The following is a 23,011-nucleotide window of genomic DNA, read 5'->3' as shown; positions in this document are numbered from 1 at the left end:
GGAGAGCACCAGCGCTTTTTGTGCTGAAGCGTGGACGGAAGGGAAAAAAAACCCCACTCTCTTGCCCCACTTGCCATCCCTGGCGGGTACTCGCCACCCCTTCATTTTGAGAACACCTCCTTTTCCCTCTTTCCTCGCAGGGAACAGCGATGAACTCAAGAGGTGAAATCAGACCGCAGGTCGTCATAGCTTACTTGTGCAAGTCAAAAACTAGGAGCATCTTTTCCCAAGCCACAGATTTACCTAGCACTCGCTTTCACCTACGGAAAAAGGGCACTCCTGCAAAATTGCCTTTATTAAAAAAACCAAAACGCATTTAAAACCACTGTCACTAGGAGATGCTTCCAGATGCAAACAGAACAAATGCACCCCCATTTCCCGCAGCAAAACAGAATTCGTTCCTGGGAAGGGCACAGGACAGGAACCCTGTGATGCAGCAGCTGTTCCTCTACAGGAAAAGAAGGTTCAGAGGCTGACCCAGCTTCCCAGTCTCTGCTTCCAAAACAGCAGCTTTGGGCTCCCTGACCACAGCTGCTAAGGAGTAAGAGACAGCTCGTGGTGAAGGTCTGACAGCTCCTGGCTGGTCTTTGCACAGCACTCAGGATAGTCCTGCTTGTATTTTCGTTCCTGTGCCAGCTGCGTCTGCAGAAGGGACACCTGAAAGAGGCAAAAGGCCGAGCTCAGACAAGCCCACGCTGTTAGGACCATCCGTAGCCCCACGGTACCGGCTGCCAGGGAAGACGCACCCGCTAACTCCAGCCCTGACAAACACGCTGTCCTTGTGGAAGGGGAAGCAACAGGTTCCCAGAGTCCCAGAGGCGCCCTGAACTCAGCTCAGATCATCAACAATTCCAGTTTCACTGGGACAATTTCCACTGCCCGGTGCACTCGCTTCCTGACAGCCAAACCAAACTCGGGCTGTAGCACGGTGCGAAGTCGTGCCCAGCAGTACGGCCACAGCAGCTACTGATGAGAGCTTTCCCACTCCTCACCTGCTTCTGCAACTCAGCTAATCGACAACTGCAGCACGTGTGAGACTCCTCCTGTGAAGAAAACGCAAGGATCTCTTTTTGGTCTCCGGTTTGGCCAGGGCCATGGTCTCTATTCGACCTCTACTAGGTGTGTCCTGGGGGGCTGCTGCCGCTGGGATTTGCCATTGTTCCTCTGTATGGCCAGACCCTCCTCCCACCGAGTACGATGCTGTTCTCACCTGTCGAGAAGCAGGCACCTTGTGCTGGTCAGAGAGAGAAAAGCCGCACGCATCTGGCAGCGACCGACCTCTACAATATCTCTTCAGTCTCCTCCGCTCCCATTCCACCTGCGCGTTGGATGGGAGAAAGGGTCACGGAAACGTGCTGCCACCAAACAAGGAGTAACAGCACCTCTGGACACCATGGCAAGGAGATTTCTGCTCCGAGACTGTTAATGGCACCAGAGGAGGTTGGGGGCAAAAAGGACTACTCGACGTAGACTATGGAAGAGAAAGAGAAAGCAAGAGGAAACAGCTCCTGGCCACAAGAGTGTCAAATGTGTCTGTAGGGGGACACTGGGGCAAGAAGGGTGGTACCGGAGGGAATGTGCGTTTCTGAAGGCAATAGGGTGCCAGAAGAGAGAGAAAATACAAAAGCCAGTGTCCGCAGGGGAAAGTGGGAGAGGGAAGGCAACAAGCAGAGGACGCCAAAGTGCTGCCTGTGGAAATGTGTTGTGTTCCAGAGGACCGTGAGGCTTTGCAGAGGCAGCGAAAGCCTGCTTCACCTGCTCAAGAGTCCTCCTGAGCTCAGCGTTGAGTTGCTTCAGCTCCGTCTTCTCGAGTTGCAGCTTTGCAACTGCTCGCTGCAGACGTTCCAGCCGCTGCGACAGGAGTCTCTTCTCCGAGAGCCAGGAGAGCTGCTCCCCTTCTGCAGTAGCCTGCTGGGTACACAGAGAGGAGATTGTGAGAGCTGGTGCCACAGAAAGCTTAGAAGGGCCAGAAGCAACACGTTGCGGAGAGCGACCAGACCCAGGAACGGACAGTGCTAAGTCCCTTCTTCTCCTCCTGCTCCACAGGCCAAAACAACACACTCTCTTCCTAGGGCGGCCCCTCCAGATCACCTTGGAGAAATCCACACAAATTTGCCCTCATGCGTTTTGGACTGCGGCACAAGTACATTCTGAACGCGCAACGAAGCCTTTAACCCGATCAGGCGGCGGGACGAATTCCGTTCTTTTTAATACACTGGAAAAGCTGTACCTCAGCAATCTACATGTCTGAAAGCATCCTCTAAGCACCATCAGCGTAGCTGCTCTCCAGCCGTCGTTATAAAATTCGACTAAGTTTAGTACATTAGTTTGGTCAACGGTGCCCTTTCCTTTCCACGCCAAATTCTAACCACGACATGTTGGCTAAGCTTGCCTAGATAGGAGAGAACCAACTAGCCATCCCCAGCTTTTGGCCTGGAGTTAATTTTAACAGCAAGCTCCGTAGTTCTGTCAGTAGTTCTGGGCTGGACAGAAAACATTCTAGCAGGCGAATGGTCTCTGGCCGGAGCTACACAGACAGGCAAGCCTGCTGGCTGCAGCCATAGTTTCTGTGGCCAAGCTGGTCATAGATTGACAGGAACATAAATTCCCATATCTTGATGGGAACCGTCATTAGAATCCTTTATAGACATTTTAGTTGACTGATGATCAATCACGCTGCCTACCTCGTGATGAAACCAGTCCGTGTCCCTCTCTGAAACCATACTCTGCAGGACGGCTATTTCTCCCCTCAGAGTCCCATTGGCCATTTCACTCTTGGTCAGGGCAAGAGTCAGTGCTTGTGCCTTCTCTTTCCATTTGACTTCTCCGCTTTCAGTCTGCTTCCAGATAGCAATCGCACGCTCCAATTCTTCCCCCTTTGCTTTCCGCTCATCTTCCAGTTGTTGGGTTAGCTCCTTCTGCCTTTGCAAGGAACGGTCTCTCTCCTGGAGAACCCTCCTCTTCTCGGCTTCCTCTTCCTCCCATTTCTGGAGTTTCTGGATTTGTTTCTGTAGGGTCTCCCCCTCATCTTTCCATCGCAAAGCTGACGTTAATTGTTTCAGGAGTTCGCTCTGCCGCCTAAGCTCTTGTTCTCTCCCTGACAGAGTCTTCTCGAAATACCTGACTCTGTCTCTCTGGTACTCGATCTCTTCATCCTTCCTTGCCAGAGTCTGCTGAACGTGCTGGAGATCTTCCCAAAGAGCTCTTATTTCCTCTTCTAACTCTTTTTGCTCACCTTGAGCCTTGGTCTCAAGCCTAGAGGTAGCCTCCTCCAGAACCCCTATCTTTCTTTCTCTCTCTTCCTTTCAGAGTCAGTTTTGTCCCTTGAAGATTTGTTTGCTCAGCTCCGTGCTTTTCCTCCTGTTCCTTGCGTGCCTCACATGGCTTTCTAAGGGATACAATTTCTTGCTCTTTCTCCTTTAGGGCCGCTTCCAGATGCTGCAGAATTTCCTTCTGCTCTCCAGAGTCTTGTTCTGCTTTTTGGAAGGTCGCAATCCGTTCCTTCTGAGATTCAACCATGAAATGCTTTTCTTTCAGTATTGCCGTAGCGTCTTCTAAGTCTCTGCGTAAGACCTTCAGCTGTTCTCCTGGTTTTCCCTCGTAGCTCCTTGTTTGTTGCTTTTGGGTGTCTATGAGTCTGTCCTTTTCTTTTAAGGCTTCTAAGGCCTGCTCCAGTTGGTCACGGACAGTCCTTAACTGCATTTCCGTGACTTCTTCAGCTTCCTGGATTTGCTTTTCTTGTGACTCAAGCTCTTGATCTTTTTGAGACAAAGCAAGTGTCATCTTTTCTACTTTACCGTGAAGCTCTTGCAGGTACCCCTCTTGCTGTTCCTTGTACTGCTGCAAGAGTCTTAACTGATGCCTTTGAGAATCACACTCGCTCTCTCTGTCCTTAAGAGCGGCCCTCAGGTGTTCGAGGCTTGCGTGCAGAGATTTCACCTGTTCTCTCTCCCTTTCCAGTTCTTGGATCTGCTGAGTCAGAGACATAAGCTCCAAGTTTCTCTCCTCCAAGGTTCCTTTCAGATGATCAAGATCCACCCGCAGATTTCTCACTTGTGATGCACCGTCTTGTTCTAGAATCGCTATTTTCCCCTCCTGGAATTTGATCTCCCGGTCTCTCTCCTCCAGCTCTTTGCTCATCTTGCTGACAGCAGTCCTCTGCATTTCTCGCTGCTTCTCTAGAGCTCCCGTATCCGTTCTTGCTGGGATCTGATCTCCAGGCCTCTCTCTTCCAGCTCTTTGCTCATCTTGCTGACAGCAATCCTTTGTTTTTCTTGCTGCTTCTCCAGGTCCCGTATCCGTTCTTGCTGGGATTCCATCTTCTGGTTTTTCTCTGTTATGTCCTTAATAACCTGATCGAGAGTAGTTTTCTGCATTGCTTGCTGGTCTTCCGGCGTTCTCACCTCTTCCTGGTACAACTTCATTTCTCCCTCCCTCTCTGACAGGATGGCAGTCAGATGAGGGAGAGTCTCCTGCAAAGCTTTTCCCTGTGCCGCGTCTTTCTGGAGCGTCTGCATTTTCTCCCACTGCGTTTCCACTTCCTCGGTTTTCATTTTCAAGACAGACAATGCAGTCTGAAGTTCTTGTTCAAGGCAGTGATTCGTATCCGTTGCTGTATTTGCTCGGGTCTCAGAGGCTGTGGCTGATTCCTGAAGAAGTTTTATCTCTCGTACCAGTTTTTCTTTAACTGCTTGCAGCCTGTCCCGTTCATGCTGCAAAACAGCGAGGAAAAGATTCAATAATTCCATCCATATAGGTCTGGTTTTCGTAGTAGCTTGGAACTCCTGCTCCAGCGGCAGTCAAGGGCTGCCCCCCCTCCCCCTGCCTCTCGGGATGTTGTAGACCTTGCCTGCGCCACCCTTTCGGCTGCGTCTTTGCCAGCTTACTCAGCCAGTCCCATCTTCCTGTTTGCCCTTCTCTGAGCCTCTTCTAGCTCTAGCGTGTTCTTTTGGGGAGGAGCTGCCAGAACTGCAGCCAGGATCTAAAGTCCAGACCAGGCATGATTTAGGCAGTGCCATGACGATGTTGTCTCTGCTAGGGAGGAAGGCAAGAGAGAACAACCCCAGCATGGGATTTCCATTTGGTTTGGGGGGGCTTGGGGGGGGTTTTGGGCCTCTACTGTGTGGAGTTTTCATGGTACCACCCTCTGGAACCCCGCTGTCCCCTCTGGAAGGAGTAACGGTCAGGTGACGGGCTGGCATTCCCACTGTTGGAAATCGGGACTAGATTTCCCCTGGCAGGCATTCCTATGGATCTGGATCAGCACTTTTGTTTCTCAAATATCTCTCTTTTCCCCCACTGTCTGCTCTCAGATGGGCAATGTTGAACAGCTTTCTATTATTAGCTAACTCTGCCTCCTCACCCCTTTTTCCAGATACAGATATTTGGAAATCTAAATATGGATTTGGACACCAATGATCGCCCAAACCATGCAATGTAAATAGAGACAAGTTTGAAAATTCCTTTGACTAAAGGTTCAAGGGCAGAAATCATCAGCACTGAGGAAAACAGACACCCTGAATCATAACTGACTTTTACATGACTACAGCATCTTTCCCTGCTTATTCAGAAGAACGCAATTGGAAAAGGTAAACCAGAAAACAACCGCTGGTATAAATGACACTCTTCTGCTCCTGTAGCGGTCTCTCCACATAGTTTGTGCTATCGGTCATCTTAACGACCTCTCCTTTCTGGACTGTCCTCTCCTACCCAAGGCGATGACCCTGCTAACTCAGCTACATGGCCTGGCAGGAGAGCAAACGTCTGGGAAACAAGGAACGGTGACTGGAAGGAAGCGGGAAGTGAGGGAAACTTGGTCAGCATTTGCGTACTCTGTGTCTGCTCAGATTTGGACTGAACCGGTACAAGACCACCCAAAATCAGCTCTCCACCGGAAAAAGTTGCTCCTTAGAACTATTAACAGAAGGCCAAAAAATAGGTAAGAAATGGCCCTTTGCAGCATCTGCCAGCCTCACCAGGACATCCTTCCTTTGCTTCTCAGTGCTCTCGAGTTTCCTCTCCAAAGACGCCACCTCTTGCTGCAGACGCATGGCCTCCTCCTTTAGAGACTCTTCGGAGGCTGCTAGCTGAGATGTCAACTCTTCCACCACAAGTAAAACCTAACAAAGCAGTCAAAGACTATGGCTTGTCACTGTCAGCCGTATCATGTACTGTGAGGAAAGAACAACTTGAAATTTCACCCTGTCACGAGAGTACCAGATTCACAATGGATACAGCCGACTTGTTTAAAAAGCTCAGTGGGTCACCACGTTCATCTGAAAAACCACCTTAAAAACCAAGACCAGCAGAAATCCATTCTGATGATTGCTGGCAAACAGGCAAAAGGACTAGCCCATCTGTCCATTCAGCTGGCCGGTAAAGTCTCCTCCAGACCAGCTGAGATGGAGACCACAGTATGATGGCAGTCAGAGGGACTACCCCACCAGCCTGCTGCTCTGCAGTGGAAAGGCAAGAAGTGGAGAGACACTTCACCTGTTTGATGACCGGAGTAGCTATGGCCGTTTCAGTCACCTGTTTTTGTAGAGCATCCCTCTGCTGAAGAAGGCTGTTCATTTCCTCTGTGACGGTTTGCATTTCTTCCTTGTGCCTATTCTCCACGGCCTTGATCTTACTCTGACTTTCCTGCAGTTCTGCCTGCAGCTTTTCCGTGATGTTCTGTAAACACAAATGGAGAGCAAGCTACCGGGACCTGCCATCAGATCCAGCTTTTTTCTCCTTCTCTCTCAAAATCACACTCATTCAGCCACTTCTTTCTGCTTTTCCACCCAGCTCTGCTTCCATTGTAACCCTTCCTTGCTGTTGCTGATCTCTGGCGCTTACCGGGCTCTGTGCTGCTTGCAGTGCCTGCAGTAGGCCTTGCCTCCCCAGGCGCAGGGCTTATCTTTCATTCCCTTGTTCCTGCCCTTCACTCTGTTTCCTGGCTCTCTCAGCTTCTCTCAGCTTATGTCCAATTGCCAGCGGCCTGTTCCTTCAGCCCACCCTACCAGTCAGACTGACCTGCCCATTCTCTCGCCGCTCTTCCACCTCCTGCCTGAGCTGCTCCAGCTGCTGGCAGGCTTCTCTTAGCTCTCCCCGAGTTTGGAGCAGCGTCTCTAGGAAAGCATTCTTCTTCTCACGCTCCTGTTCTGGCGGGGCCTGCACAGAAATAAAGAGAGGACGGCTTTAAACTTCCCATACAAAACTTGTGTGGTAAGACTCAGAGAGTGACGGGCTCCCACGTTCTCGAAGCACCGTGCTGCTTGTCTCCTGGGTCATTATCTGCCCCCTTGGAGGCACAGGTTCCTAAGTGAGATTGGCAGCAAAAACGTGGTCCATCCACGGTCCATCTGTGATTGACTCTCCAACAAACTCTTAGTCACCTAACAGGAAAAATGTGTGGCATTTCCACAGTGTCCAGAGAAGCACTGCCAATAAGGAGCCCAGAAGAGTAAAAAAACCCACACAAATTCCCCCTTCACGGCCTTTACCTCTTGCTTGGCATTTTCAACTCTCGTTCGTTCCTCCTCTTGTTGAGCTTGCATGGTGGCAACTTTCTGCTTCATATCAAACAGCTTCTTCTCGTGCTCCCTTTCTGTCTCTGCCTTCTCCTTTTCCCATCGCTCCAGCATCTCCTCTAGCTCTGAATGGTGCCCTTCCCACTCGCTTGCCTGATGAGGGGAGGAAAAGACTTCAAGATGGAGTCCCAGCCAAGCTCCTCACAATACTCCCTCCCACAAACCCCCACCTCAACAGTGCACAGCAGTGGCTTTGTGCCCTCCATAACTCATGTCCTACCAAGGAACTTAAAAGGAGGGTCAGCAGGTGGAGGAAGAGGAGACGTTACCTTCCCCTCTCTGGTGGCTGCCTGTTCCCTAGCACCTCTCTCCTCGGGATTTCTCGCTATTCTCAGAGTCTCTATTTTCAAAGCCCAACTCCGTTCTCGTCAATGAAAAGGCGCAGATGGACTGCAGGGTGAGAAGGAGGCCACTACCCCGACGCCCTAGCCACAAGACAGGCCACGAACTCAAGCCCCAGGAATGAGGGGCCTGTTCCATACGCTTTAAGCCCAAAGACAAGACCTCTGCCAACCATGAAAGGACAGAAAGAAAGGAACAAAGCTCCCGTGACTGCAGTTGGCGGGAATGTTAGGAGTCTACTTCACGGCAGACGGGAGTCTGCTAAGATCCTACCCCTGGGCTGCCAGGCTTTGCGGGGGGACCACCCAACCTTCTGTTGAACTCGTCTTACGCCCACACTGAATCTGTGGCTGCATCGACCATCCCAGCACAGTCTGCTGGGTCTTCACGGGCCTTCAAGTACAAGCCCTTGGCTCTGCTGCCTGGCCGCAACGGGCGGCCTGCGACAGATGGTTGCTGCCATTTCAGGCAGCCACACTCAGGCTATTATCCTTCTAAAGCCAGCCCACAAAGCTTGCTGGAAGAATTCAAAAGCGTACTGTTTCCTACCAGGTCTTGCAGGAGCTTGTTCATTTCCGCTTCATGATCAGTTTGCCGAAGTCTGAGGGTAGCCTCATACTGCCGTTCTGTCTGCAAGAGCCGTTGTGCCATGTGCTCCCGTTCCTGCCTCCTTAGAGATCTCTCCGCTTCCAGCTCACATTGAAGGCACTTCACTTCCCCTGCAAACACGGCAAACGGCAAGATTCAGGGCCTGCGCAGACAGTGGTTCTGACTTCACTAACCTCAAGCCATTTGACTTGCAGTGTAGGAGGGATCTGTCTCCAGCTCCTTCACTCCTCAGAAGCACTGCGGACAGACAGCTGTTTTTATACCATCTTCGTAGGCAGGGGGATCACCAGAAACAAAGCACACGAGGCTCTCACCTTGGATCACCTCCTTGGCCTGCGCGACTGCGTGAAGCTGGATTTCAAGCTGATGCCGGGAGATCTCCAGCTGAGATGAGTGCTGCTGAGCCTCAAACAGGCTGGATTCCAGGGTCTCCTTCACTGACCTGCAAGTTGAGAATACGGAGAGAAGTGAGTTTCTTGCTCCTGACACCCACAGGCAGTTATTCCAGCAAGAAGCGGTTCAAGATCCCCACTCCTGAGCACGGTTGCGTGGAAAGTGGTATACAGAAAGCCTACTTCTGCCATTTAGAGCAGCAATGCAGGCCCCTCCGAGGGAGTGCCCAGGCTTTACGGATGACCTAGGGTAACTCAGAAAGCCCAGCCGAATTTGATCTCAACGGCCGAATCTTACATTGCTGGTGTCTGATCTGTGACACACGGGTAGCTGTGCCCACAAAGTCTGTGCCAGCCAAAGCCCAGCCTCTGCTCACAGCCCTCCTCCTCTCATCTGCACTTCCAAGTTGCTCTGCAGGGGGACAGAATCAGAGTATTTCCCTGGCTGACTCGTGACGTTTTAATGCTGCTTGCAGTGTAGGTATAGGTAGGTCATTTTCCAGACTCCCTATCTTCAGAAGGGACCAAAGAAAGACATCGGACGGCGTAGTAAAATCTCATGCTTGCAGCAGCATTTGTAAGAAACTTCAACTAGATGTTATCAGAACAAGGGCTACCTGAAAGGAGAGGCAGCTATCCTGCAGTTTAAACTGTTGCAAGTTCAAGAGAAAAACTTGCTACTTTTCTTTAAGCGTTGCTAACTAAGTAGGCGGTAGCGCAAATGACTGGTCGCTCTTTAAAACGGAAGTTGTGGTACTGCAGAGGCAAACTGTTGCATCCATAGACTTCAGCCAACTGCTGCGTACCACACGCAGGATTCTGGAACCAGGGGGTGCAGTCACCTCCCTGATCTAACCGGCGTCCTGCCTGCCGGGTTCCTACAATACACAGCACTGCCTCACTCGTACAGGGATGCAATCAGGGTTAACGTCCCTCAGGGGAAAGGGGCACCCGAGTGGTACAACAATAAACCCCACAAATGTAGGATTTCACCCACTTGGATGGACAATGGAGGATGTAGCTTTGGGAAGGAGAACAAGCACACATTTCTGATTACGCCAGTCGCTGGCAGTCCAAAGCCACTACGCTCCCTTTTAAGGATAAATCAAAGTCAGTCTCTAAAACGGAACAGAAAAGACCGAGTCCCAAACTGCGACAACAAAAGGCTCTTGAGAGCAACATCTGGCAGGAACAGTTGCTACAGCCCAATAACTGGGCACCGCGTGTAATAGCCTTGAAGTCTGAAGATCCCACCTCAAACTACTCGATACGGAAAGATCTGTGTTCCGATGCACAGAACAAGAAACCAAACCCAGAGAGAAGCTTCAGGCTTCAGTAAACATCTGCGTGGTTTAATTATTACTCAATGCAGAGCCAAGGTGCCAGAGACCGAGGAATTATATTGGCTTGCTTTGGATTTCACAGAGGAACATGCAAGGGGCATAAACGCGAGCCCAAGGCTCAGGAGAGCTTTGTTAGCTTTAGCTCTCAGGCAAATACCATTCAAATCATGGGATACTGTTTGGGGTTTTTTCTCAAGATTCCTCCATTTTCTGCCCGTGGAAGGTGAAAACATCTGAAAAGCACTGGATGCAATCAATCCTCGTGTAATGATTACCACCTTTATAATTCCAGACATGAAATAACGTCCTGCTTAGGGTCTCCTCCCCACCTTTACCTGGCCTCTGCCAGCTGCTCTGAAAGGCCTTGTCTGTCCCGCTCCACGGCTGCCAGTCGCACCTCTAGGGCAGCCTTCTCACGCACCAGCAACTCCTTCTCTTTGGACACCCTGGCCAGTGCATGCCCTTGGCGAGAGGACTCCTGGCGCAACTGCTCCAGACCACTGCTAGATGACTCTTGCTGGCGGTAAACCTGAAAGCGGGACAAAATACAGTTAGAGTCCGTTCTCTGGGCTTCTATGCAGAGCCAGCCAGTGCCACTTCTGAATCAGCTCGAGGAGAAGGAGCTCCTGTACTTTGGGCTGAAAGCTTCAGAGCATCTGCTCTATACCGCACTAATACCCGGGGCTGCCAGAAGGCGCTGGCACTGTTAACTTGAAAGCGACGCGTAAGGCCCTACTGGGTTGCCGGGGTCCGGACAGCTCCTTCAGGACAAACCTACATACCCCAGACTACGTGTTTTCATGCAAAAACACTGCGTTTTTCCAGAACTGCCCCCTTGCAAACTAAAATGCTCTAAGAATCTATTCAAGTTGTTGCTGGAAATGTTCAGGAAAGTTTGAGCAGAAGCAACTTGGCTTGCTGAAGAAAGTGAAAATACACGTTTTCTCCTTCGGGGGGGGGGGGGGGGAGGGAGAAAAGAAAAAAAAAAAAAAAAAAAAAAGAAAAGATCAAAGCGTCCCCTACTTGAGCGTGTAAAGCAGTTGGATGCAATGAGGCGACGCTTGTCAGGGAAACAGCCCTCGTGGTGGCAGCATCAGTTAGTGATTTATGAAAGTCTGGCTGATGTGGCCAAAGAGATGGTAGACTCTATTGGTACAGGAGTTCACGTCAACAATACTGTTTCCTTGTCTTACACAAAGAAGTCGTCTAATATACCTTGCTGGTATTCAAGCTTGAAGAGTAACCATGTTTTTTTAGCTTTTGTCTTCAGTATAACACCTCTGCTGGGTATTTGCCAAACATACCACGGACTCGAAAACCAAGACTGTCTAGCAGAGAACAGACCATCCGAAACAAACAATTCTCCTCTCAAAGTTATCCCGTAATACCCAAGGTTGTACATTATGAAACTGACACTGAAATGATGGCAAACTCCCTAGTCTCCTCCAGCGATACGATTCTCCCAAGCTCTTTTTCCACTGTACTGAAAATCAGGTAGTCCAGAGTCACACGGCCTATTTCTCATCCTCTTCCTCAAGGCCTGAAGAGGCTCGAGCAATTCAAAGCTGCGTGTATGGCTTGCAAGACAACTTCAACAATGTCAGGACGTCATTCCCATTCTCAGCAGTACAAGACAGCAGACACTGACTTGCAGCTTTGTCCCGCTCTCTAGGCTCGAACAAATGGAAAGCGTCTCCTTGACAAAAACACTGCAGAATCCAACAGACAGAGCCCCGCTGAGCCAAGCAGCCAAAAGCCCACCCGGAAAGCACTAGGTTTTTGGTCTCACCTCATTGAGTTTATCTTGGGTTTCTGCCTTCTCCTCTGCCAGCATCCTCAGCTCTGCCTGCAGCCCCTCCTGGTGCTCCTCTGCTTTCTTCAGCAGCTGCTCCAGGCGGGCTTTCTCTGCGCAGAGCTCTTCGTTTGTTCTTTCACACAGGTTCAGCCTCTCCTGGTCAGAGATCTTTGCTCTCTCCATCTCGGCCACTTTACCTGACAGAAGATCGTGCTCTTGCTCCAGCTACAATCGCAGAAGCACAGAGGAAATAAAATACAGTAAGATTTCCTATGAAGAAGGTTTGGCTTGGACAGAAAAAGGAGCAACACAAGTTTCTTCAGCTGCACTTTATCCAAGGCGAGAGCTTCATGAATACTGCTCACCTTCGCGGCTCCAACATGTAGATCAGCTACTTCAGCACGCAGCTTATTCAGAGCCCCTGTCAACTCTGCTACTGACTGCTCTGCCTGAAGAGACAGCAGAACAACATGAAAACAAAGACAGGAAAATCCCTGACTTCAAGCAGCGACTCCAGATCCCCTTTCGCATTGCCGACATACTCCCAATTCAGCGTGCCCAGCAGGCACCTGGGGACTGACTACACCCACGAGCCTGTGTGATCCGATCACCGTTTTCCAAGAAGGAGAACAACATTGTCCCTCTCTTCTACTGCCAGAAACAGCACCGGTGGCGGTCCTGCTATCACAACTCCCTCTCCCACAAGTGCTGCCTAGGAGTAAGGTGACCATACCTTTTCCAGGGCCATTGTAAGCTCCTGTTTCTCGCGCTTCAGCAGATCCCTCTGAAGACGCCATTCCTCCAGTGTCTCTCTCGCGACTACCAACTCACTCTGTGATAATGACTGTTTTCCTTCAAGTGCAGCTAAGTCCTTCAGTCTACGAGAAGGGGAAGGGACAAACAAGTTTTTCGTGTGAAAACATTCTCCTTTCCAAAACCAAGAGCATAGCATCGCAGAATCATGCAGGTTGGAAAAGACCTTTAAGATCATCGAGCCCAACCGGAAACCTAACACTGCCAGGTCCACCACTAAACCATGTCCCCAGGCACCACATCTACATGTCTTCTAAAGACCTCCAGGGATGCTGACTCCTTCCAAAGTTTAAAACACGTTTACCTGTCCTGAAGCTCCTCCTTCTCCGGGTCCCCCTTGGCTTGTAAGCACATCACTTCCCAAGTCCTCTGGCTTCTTTCCTGGTCCGCTTGCTGCTGCGCCTGATCCTTTAGGACAGGTCTACCCAGAGGGACGGACTCCCAGCGCTGCATGCCGGAGTTTAGGCGGGAGCAGTTTACAAGTATAGATCCAGAAAGCCTCATTTGCTCGGCCTTCAGCTCTGACAAATCTCTGAAGGAGAATAAAGAAAGAGAGAACGTTCACACCACCATCTTTATCAGCTGACTCACTTTTCAAGCACGGAATTGTGCAACCGTAAAAGCTGGCAGGAAAGATGACATCTTCACCGGGGACGAATCATTCATCTGACACTTTGGGATCAGGACGCATCTTGAGAGTTGAGCAACGGGTCTCTTTGATGGTTGAGGAACGACTCTGTTTTCTCCTCAGAGATAAGAAGAAATCGATGGCACAGCCAGAAGGATTAACTAGTAGCTCAGGCATACTCTACACATTAAGGAAAGCTTACCATCAGATAAGGTAAATGGCTGACGGTAACCCAGCGTTTGAAATTGCATGCTGACACCAGAAGAACGTACTATTACGGCTACACGATTTTTGTTTGCAGCTGTGAGAAAGGAACCTCAGAGAGCCCAAGAACAAGAAAGCAATCCTAAAAAGGAGGTATCAAACTAAGCAAAATAAATTGGACAAATGCAGTAACAGGGTAGAGAAGCTATCCTTTCTCTCAACAATGCTGGTAGAGGCATAAGCGGATGCAAACTGACCAGAATAAATGTAAGCTGGAAAGGAGAAGGACAAAAACAGGTATCCATGAATGATCTTCCCATCAGGAGCAGGGGGAAAAGAACGCAAGTGAGATTTAAGGCAGATTTTCGTCACTCTATAAAAGGGACCGCGCTAGGTGCTGCATGCACAGCTTTGGTGAGGCTCTTCCAATGTGTCCACGTGCGCCTGTGTCCGTGTTAATGTGCCCAAACAGCACCACAGTCAAGTTCATCCGTTCAGGGCCTCTGCACTGCTTAGAGCCCGAGCCCCTCGGTTTTATCTGAAAACCAGCATCAAACAAAATGATTCCGAAAACAGCCTAAGGCACGCTTAATGGCATGGCTTCAGGCTACCAAAGGAGAAATCATATCTGTAGCCGCAACTAACGTAACATCGAGGCTCAAAAAGCAGGTGAGAAGGGAAGCTACAGTTTTCCTGCAAGGGATCCAGCCTTAACTTCTACTCACCGGTCAGTGGCAGTCTTCATCTCCAGGAAGTGACGGCGGAAGGTCACCACCTGACGCCACAGGCTGAGTAGGCGGTTACGTTCACCCTTTAAGTAGCTGTCATAAAGCTAAACATGCAAAGACAAAAAGAAATGCCAATTCAGCCTTCGCCGTCACTCTGCAAGTCGTGCAGATAGGAGAGAGTACAACCACCATCACCGGGTCTCCTTTCATAACAATTCCAACAGGGGTATCAAGGGCCGAAGAGGCACCACAGAAGCATCCCCCAGCAGACTCGTCACCTGACCTCAAGGAAGGAAACACCCACGCTTCTCCTGCAGGAGTGGGTATCGGCAAAGCAAACCGATCATGATTTGTCATCTCGCCTTGCAGAGATGTCTAACAGTCTTGGTGGAGGAAGACAAAAACAAGCCCCTCCAAGACCAGGGTCAGATTTGCTTGCAAGACACTCTTGGTAAGGGAGGCCTGTCTTGTTCTTCGGTTGGCTGCTCTGAATGTGAAAAGACACAGACCTCTCCGGTCTCCACTGCTGTCGACAGAGATTTAGGAACTACTAAAAGGACGAGCGCTCACGTCTGACTGCCCTGCGGCATCCAGCAGCAGCAAGCATTTGCCTTGAAGACTGAGCAGTATGGTCACAGCCGGGGGGGGCGTCTTCCAGCACCACGATTTGCTGACCCTCCTCCATCTCACACCCCTGTCTTTGGCCAGGCAACACCAAGACGTCCTCAAGGCAGCCACAACTTTCACACAGCAAGTCCTCCGTGCCAGAAATAAAATGCCTTCCCATTCCGCTTGGGCATCACGTCTGACATTCCCGTAGCCTATCCTTACCTCACGTTCATTGCGCCGTTCGCTCGCCTTCAATTCCAGCTCCTCCCGGGCCCTCATCCAATCCGCCGTCAGTTTCCCAACATCTTCCTTGAGGGCTGAATTAACCTCAGTCGCTTTACCTAGGTGCTCCTGCAGGACAGCGTTCACTTCGGCCAGAGTCTCACACCTTGGCAAAGGAGAAACAGCGATGAGGTCACGGCACAACTGCTATCCACAAGCAGCATCCCCGTGCTTTTCCAGCTCCTTCAACGCTGACTTGGTTGTCAAACCGAGAGGCAGGAAAAGTGCTTTCTAGGATTAAGAAAGATCTCCCTGCTATGGCAAACTCATGTTCTACCCAGCACTGCCCTCACCTTCCCGTTCAGCCTCTCCCTGTCCTTGTCCTATACACTGTGTAAGACCTGTAGCAAAGACCCCCACCTTCTTGATCCAGTAAACTGCACACCACAAAGACAGCGCCATACACAGAGGGGAAACAGCTTGATGCGCAACTTTCAACTGAGAGCTGAGAGGTCAGGCACTGCAGCTTAATGACTTTGGGACCACAGGCTAATATCCCACCCAGGAAACTAAATTCATGAACTAAATGGAGAGAACCGCTGCCCTGCGAACAAGCACAGAACTCAGTTTCTGGATCAAAACAGGAGCTGGGCTTCTCCCACCTTAGCTTGCAACATACGTAACACAGCACACAGGTGCCTTTTACACCACACACCATTTATCTCTGGGGCCGAGGGAAAAAGAAAAGCAGGGAAAGCAATGCGGCAGAAGATGCCTGTGGTGCCAAGTGCTCTACTGGAAGGCTCTGATCCAAGCGCAGGATATGCTATTCGAGCGAACCCAAAGAGGACAACTCCTGCGCCACGGAATGCTCAGCATGTCGGGGCTTGATTCTCAACCTAAACCCAGGCTCTGCTGAGCAGCTCACCGACTGAGACACAGAATAATTTAGGCTGGAAAGGGACCTTTGGAGGTCACCCAGAACAACCCCCCGCTCCAAACAGAGCCATTCGGCACACACCACTATTCCTGTGGCACAGAACAGATTGTGGACCTTTCTCCTTTCCAAACGGCTTGCCCGACTGCTTCCCTTGGGGAGACCAGGTAGCGCTGACAGGTCTTCCCTCGCTTCCGCGAGCATCCAGGATACCATGTGTGAGGTTAACACTTCTTCCTTTTACCTTTGATGCTCCTCTTCCAACTGAAGCAGTGCTTTCTCCCGGTCGCGGGCTTCTCTGGCTTCCCACCTGCCTGGAAGGGATCCCTTAAGAAGAAAGGAAATGCTGAGTCAAATTCTTGTGGACCCTTCACTACTGTTAGCATCCGTGGCTTTCCCCTCCATTTCTTTGGTATCTCAGGAGCTCGTGGCTTCCTCCAGGCTTAACAGTGTCACGACTAGGGAGAGGAAGGGAGGGGAAGGGTGTTACTCAGCGTGAGCAGCTCTCCTCAGTCTCCCGCCGTTGCACTCTCACAGCTAAGTATCCTCAGCTCATGACCGCCAGTGCTCACTCAGACTTGAAGCCTGGGAGTACTCTCCTACCCTTCGTTTCCTAGGTTGACTTTGGCCGTGAAGCAGAAGGAAAAGCACAGAGCCAGCTCTGTATGTTGAACGCCAGCATTCTTGCCTTCCAACACGCCATGTTTCAACCAAGTCTTTGTCAGAGACAGCCACAGAACCTAACAGGCAGTAGAGCCCTCTCCCGAGACCTAGGACAAACCTTACTCCAGCAATAAAGCACTCCTTCACAACGTTACAATCCTTCTTGATCGGGTTTTCCGGGCCGGCATTTCTGGGATTACTGGCTGCTCTAAGAACGGCAGCTGGACAAAAGACGGCCGGGCAGCCTTGCAGCGCTTCTTTAAAGCCTCAGGCAGCAAACGCTTGTTTCCCTCTGCCGTTGCTCTGGGGAGCTTTTTGCCTGCGGTAGCGAATGCTACGTACGCTATCGTTAGTTAGCAACCTGCACACTCACCCCTCCTGCTTGCACTTGCTGCTCCAACTCTCGACACCGAGTCCGGTACTGCAGTACCTAGATGGGCACACAGAATGAAGGTGAGCGAATGTGGCTTGTAGCAGACGCGGCCCCTCCTGCATTCGCTTTTCTGCAGGTCTTGACAGCCCAAGCAGAGCACATTTCACAGTGCTGCCGATCCCGTCAACAAGAAGTCGTTACGACATAGGGAAGCTTCACCTTATCTAAGATTAAAGAATACAGGAGACAGGGTGTCTTTTACACGCACTGCTATCTGCTCATCCTAAGACAGAGGTGGCAAACAGAATGACGAGAGCGCCTTAGAGAGCCGTGCCTGGCCTATGGCCACTACGTCCCCCAGATCAGTCCTTCCAACGGGCTCAAGGTCCAGCGGGTCCTTGAAGTTAGAGAAATGAGTTTTGCAAGTTGCGTTTCACTAAGTAGCAAGTCAAGTCAGTTCTGACCACAGCCCTGCACAGCCGCTGCAGAACGCGGGTGTCTGTTCAGCTGCAGAAGACAAGCACGGGCAAGGAAAGCAGGAGGAGCTTCCAGCCACGCCGTGACCACCGTCGGACACTGCCCCGACCCTCCGCCCGGGGCCGGCACCCTCCTCGCTGCCGGCGCTCCTGCGCCCCGGGCCGACCAGGCCAGAGCTGCCTGCTTCTGTCCGGGGCCACGCGAAACCACCGCCGCCGGCTTGACTCCTACCTCTGGGACAGCCCCCTGCTCACCTGGCCAAACAAAGGCGTTGGCAAGCCCGGCATCTTTAGTTAAGGACGGGAGAGACCTGACGAGGGGCTCGGGGCGTGTGTCTGTGTGTGTGTGTGTGTGACGGCGCCCAGCAGGCCGGGCGGAGCAGGGCGGCTCCCGGGGCCTCCCCCGAGCTCCGGGCTCGGCGCCGTCCCGCCCGCAGCAGCCCCGGGGAGGGCGCCGTTGGGGCCGCGCGTTCGCCCCCCGAGATCGCCGCCGCCGCCGCCGCCGAGTCCCCTCTCAGCGCGGCGCGGGCGGCCCGGGCACCCCGGCCCCGCCACCGCGGCCCGTCCCCGGGCAGCTCCCCCCCGGGCAGGTGCCCCCGCTCCTTACCTTCGCCTGCAGCTTCCGCACCAGCACCGCTTGGCGTTGCTGCGCCTCCTGCGAGCTCTGCAGCCGGCGCCGCAGGGAGGCCTGGCTCCGCGCCGCCATGCCCCCGCTCGCCAGCCGGGCCCGCCGCCCGCGGGGCTCCGCCGCCTGACAGGCCGGGCTCGCTCGGGGCCGCTCTGTGGCAGCGATTCCCTTCTCGCTTCTCGCTGAGGGTGCCGCGCCGGGCTGCGCTGCTGCCGCGGGGGAGAGGCCGCCCCGGCAGCCGTTTGCTCCAGCGACTTCTGCTCAGAGACTGTTAACGGCCCCGTAGAACGTTGGGGGCCAAAAGCGCTCCCTGTAGCGCCTGGGAGAGCAGGAGCGGGAGGAAACGGTCCCCGACACCAGAGTCTTGGGTGGGGGGTATGGGGACACTGGGGCGAGAAGGGGGGGACCGCAGCGACAGGAGAAAAGGTCCATCGCACAGGGAAGCCAACTCAACAGCTAGGGCTCTCTGCTAAAAGCTCAACCTTCAGCCCTTGACTGCCACTGGAGCAGGAGTTCCAAGCTCCTACGAAAACCAAGCACGGAGAGATGGAACGACTGCGAGCAGTTAGAGGAAACCCAGTACGGGAGAGAAAGCTTGACATTTACAGGACAACGTGCTCTGTGAGTTAAGCTTTATTTCGTGAGCTCACGAAGAAATAAAACAAAGTGCCCTAGCGAGAGCGCTCATCCCTCCTCCTCCCTCACAGTGCGGGCGTCCCCTGTATCACGCTGGGAAGCACAAGCACAAGAGCCTCAGCAGTCCAGCTGCTCTTGGAGCTGCTTCAAAGGCTTTTTGGCTCAGCTGATGTTTTATCCCTTCCGCCTTGGAAGTCTGCTCTATACCATTTCCAAAAATCAGCAGATTCTGCCAGTACTGCCAGACAAAGATGACGGCTACAGGAGACAGCCGGCTGCAGGTGACGGTGGCTGCATCATGGCCCTTTAGCTCTTTCTGGCCCCCTGTGCTGCCTCCCTGGTGCTCTCACTTGCACCTAATGGCGCTGCTCCCAGAATCCATCGGGCCTTTGCGTGAGCTGGGTCAGCCAAAAGCTGACCAGGACGTTTGCGGTCTGTGTGGCAAATGCCTAGCAGAGGTGTTACACTGAAGAAAAAAGGCTACAAAATCACGCCTCAGGTTTCAGTAAACATCTGCAGGCTTTAATTGTTACTCAGTGCAGAGCCAAGGTGGGGACCACCCAACCTTCTGTTGAACTCGTCTTACGCCCACACTGAATCTGTGGCTGCATCGACCGTCCCAGCAGAGTCCGCTGGGTCTTCACGGGCCTTCAAGTACAAGCCCTTGGCACCTCAGCAACAGAGAGGTCCACAGATAACCTAAAGGATGAACGAGAAGCCTCAGCTTCCCCTTGACTAGGAGAAATACGGCAAGGAAGAAGGAATTGATAGGACGATCGCCTCTCTCCTGAGGAACCTCTCACTAGGGGCTCTCCCGCGTGCTGGAAACTCGCTGCCAGGCACCGCAGCTGAAGCGGGAGACGGCTGCTGCTGCTGTACAGGCATGGACAGATGTGGCAGCAGCGCCTGAACCTGTGGCTTAACCTCCGGAGGCTGCAAAGCTGGATCATTCAATCATTCCTCTTTTCTCTGAGCCAGGAAGGAAAGCGAGAAGGTGTGAACTGCTGCAAAGAAAACAGCCATGATCTCCAGAATCACAAACAGGCACAGCTGGTGCTGGAGGCTGTCCTCCCAGAGGCACAAGGGAAGGAGACAACTCCACCAAAACCTGCAGCACCCTGCATAAACCCAACAGAAAAACTCAGTTTAGGATCCAAAGCCTGCGGAGCAGACGCGAGTGAAGCAAACCCAGTCTCGGCTCCTTCCAAATGAATAAGCAGGGCTTGAGGCTGTGCTGCTTGGAACGGAAGACTGTAAATAGCCATAACGTTTGACTCTGGTTTTCCCTTGATGCAGGAGAGCCAGGACAACTAACTAGTTTCCCTGCCAAAAAGTCTGCTTGGAAGTACCGCTTCAGTCCTCCTCACGACCTCCTTCCGTCCTCCTCCTAACGACCGGGGATTTCTCAGTGCAACTGGATCGCAGATGAGCTGAGGAACAAGACAAGACCGTCTGCAGCCGGTATGACACTGAGGAGCCGGGGTCTTCTCTGACCCTCTGAAGATGGAGCATCACGGTGCGGGCTTAAAGCGACCAGTTTTCAATGCTTCCCGTAACTTGGGACGAAAATCAGAGTCCCTGCTCGCTTCAAAAGCAAATTCCCCAAGCTCCAGCTCGGATTCTCCGGGAGAATCACAGTCTCTGAAGACAGACAGAGCACCTGTCCAAGAAGTACAAGCAGTATGTTTACGCACTGGCTAAAAGGTCATTCACCATTACGGATGGCACCAAGGCGTAAGATCAGCCGTGTGAATTCTCCGAGAGAGAACGATTTCGATGACCTGAGATGAGGAATGAATAGCAACGCACACTAAACCATCTAGTAATGATGAAAACTAAGATAAAACAGGAACAACATCTATGCTGCAGAAATACCTCTAGTAATAAAGTGCTCAGCCTCCAGTGGTCAGCTGAGAAGAACACAGCATCTGAGAAGAACATAGGCGGTTTCTATACAGAATCTTGAAGGCCACGGTGCCCGGAGTGAGACCTTTTGCTTCATTATCTGCAAAACGAATATTAAAGTTGACACCCCTAAATATGATAATGAGCTAAAAGGAGTACATGCTAAACCTATATGACTATAGTACTCGACTCTCCACCCAAATCATGTTAAACGTCACCCGTGGCAGGGAACAGCCAAGGCTGAGCTATAAAGGATACTGAGGAAGTTATCCCTGGGAGGGCGGGGGGGGGGTGGGGGAAGAAAAGAACCTGGAAGAGGCGGTCGACGGGCTGTGCTCCTTCTCCTCCACCCACTTCTATCTGCTTCAACTTTGCGAAACTGAGTCAGTCAAAGTCCTTTGGGGGCTCTGACAGGCAAACGTTGACTCTGATATGTGGCTATATATAACCCTTTAGACTTAAACTGTTGACCAAGTCTGGGACTAAGACTAGACCCAGCCGCACCTAGGCTCCTCTCTGAGAAGGAGTTTAGAGAGCAAGGGGGTGCTTTCTGAACCTCGGGACTCAACGGGAGGGCCTCCCTCGGCCACACATCGGACTCCCACCCTTTACGTGACAGGCATAAAGACTACCGCGGTATATGGATATTTAAGAAATAAGTCTGGGGAGACCTAAGATTTGGGTAAGGCATTTTTCTGAGAAGGTTTGAGATGTTAGGGGATGGATGGATGGATGGATGGATGGATGGATAAAAGTTGCATTAACGCAGCAGAGCCGGACCTTTCCCTTCAGTTCTCTAAAGACAGAAAAACACCCTCCCTCAATTTCCAGACAGAGATCTGCTCCGTCGCACGTCGTAGTTTTTGGAAGCCTAAAGGAGCATGCAGCTCCAGAGTTAGTAGGGCTGTGAAGGGGGCATGGTAGAGGTTTCAGCAAAGACACAGCATTCGGGGCTGGCAGGTTTCGCCTGCGAGCAGAGCTCGGACGTATTCAGTTTTGACGGTCACAGGCGGGCGACGGACAGCGATCCGCTTCAACGCATGTCGGAGTTTTTGGATGCCTAAAGGAGCGTGCAGCTCCAGGGTTAGTAGGGCTGTGAATGGGGCCATGGTAGAGGTTTCAGGAAAGAATAACCACTCGGAGCTGGGATGTTTCGCGTGGGAGCAGGGCCCAGACTTTTGCAGTTTTGAGGCTTGAATCTGGAAAATGGCTAGAGAGCTGCTAAGACGCATGTCGGAGTTTTTGGATGCCTAAAGGAGCGTGCAGCTCCAGGGTTAATAGGGCTGTGAATGGGGCCATGGTAGAGGTTTCAGCAAAGACACAGCATTCGGGGCTGGTAGGTTTCGCCTGGGAGCAGGGCCCAGACGTTTGCAGTTTTGAGGCTTGAATCTCGAAAATGGCTAGAGAGCTGCTAAGACGCATGTTGGAGTTTTTGGATGCCTAGAGGAGCATGCAGCTGCACGGTTAGTAGGGCTGTGAATGGGGCCATGGTAGAGGTTTCAGGAAAGACACAGCATTCGGGGCTGGCAGGCTTCACCTGGGCGCAGAGTTCGCACGTTTTCAATTTTGACGGACGGAGGTGGGCGACGGACAGAGAGCTGCTCCGTCGCACGTCGTAGGTTTTGGATGCCTAAAGGAGCCTGCCGCTCCAGATTTTTTAGGGCTGTGAATGGGGCCATGGTAGAGGTTTCAGGAAAGACACAGCATTTGGGGCTGGCAGGCTTCACCTGGGCGCAGAGCTCGCATGTTTTCAATTTTGACGGTCGCAGGCGGGCAACGGACAGAGAGCCGCTCCGTCGCACGTCGTAGTTTTTGGATGCCTAAAGGATCGTGCAGCTCCAGGGTTAGTAGGGCTGTGAATGGGGCCATGGTAGAAGTTTCAGCAAAGACACAGCATTTGGGGCTGGCAGGTTTCGCCTGGGAGCAGGGCCTGGACGTTTGCAGTTTTGAGGCTTGAATCTGGAAAATGGCTAGAGAGCTGCTAAGACGCATGTCGGAGTTTTTGGATGCCTAAAGGAGCGTGCAGCTCCAGTGTTAGTAGGGCTGTGAATGGGGCCATGGTAGAGGTTTCAGGAAAGACACAGCATTCGGGGCTGGCAGGTTTCGCCTGGGAGCAGGGCCCAGACGTTTGCAG

General features: G+C 52.0%; 1 protein-coding gene and 1 long non-coding RNA gene across 2 annotated transcripts in view; one reads left to right on the top strand and one right to left on the bottom strand.

The window, feature by feature from the left end:
- Positions 1-23,011, top strand: part of LOC129214315 (uncharacterized) — a 110,678-nt gene that overhangs the window by 26,248 nt on the left and 61,419 nt on the right. The window contains exon 2 of the long non-coding RNA XR_008579668.1: positions 4,236-4,412. This is a non-coding gene — a long non-coding RNA (uncharacterized LOC129214315). The remainder of the gene's footprint in view (positions 1-4,235; positions 4,413-23,011) is intronic.
- Positions 278-18,921, bottom strand: LOC129214302 (centrosome-associated protein CEP250-like). Its single transcript, XM_054845736.1, is given in 23 exon segments — positions 278-547; positions 550-657; positions 993-1,043; positions 1,211-1,318; positions 1,756-1,911; positions 2,685-3,302; positions 3,304-4,182; positions 4,185-4,712; positions 6,532-6,675; positions 7,018-7,155; positions 7,488-7,667; positions 8,466-8,635; positions 8,840-8,967; positions 10,596-10,789; positions 12,050-12,280; positions 12,421-12,504; positions 12,789-12,933; positions 13,173-13,400; positions 14,426-14,532; positions 15,260-15,425; positions 16,441-16,523; positions 17,233-17,289; positions 18,316-18,921. Coding segments are annotated over 23 exon segments (4,701 nt in total). The 5' UTR covers positions 18,415-18,921; the 3' UTR covers positions 278-448.

The sequence above is a fragment of the Grus americana genome, chromosome 17 (assembly GCF_028858705.1).
Source record: "Grus americana isolate bGruAme1 chromosome 17, bGruAme1.mat, whole genome shotgun sequence".
Classification (NCBI taxonomy): Eukaryota; Metazoa; Chordata; class Aves; order Gruiformes; family Gruidae; genus Grus; species Grus americana.
This window is presented reverse-complemented; position numbering and strand designations above follow the sequence as displayed.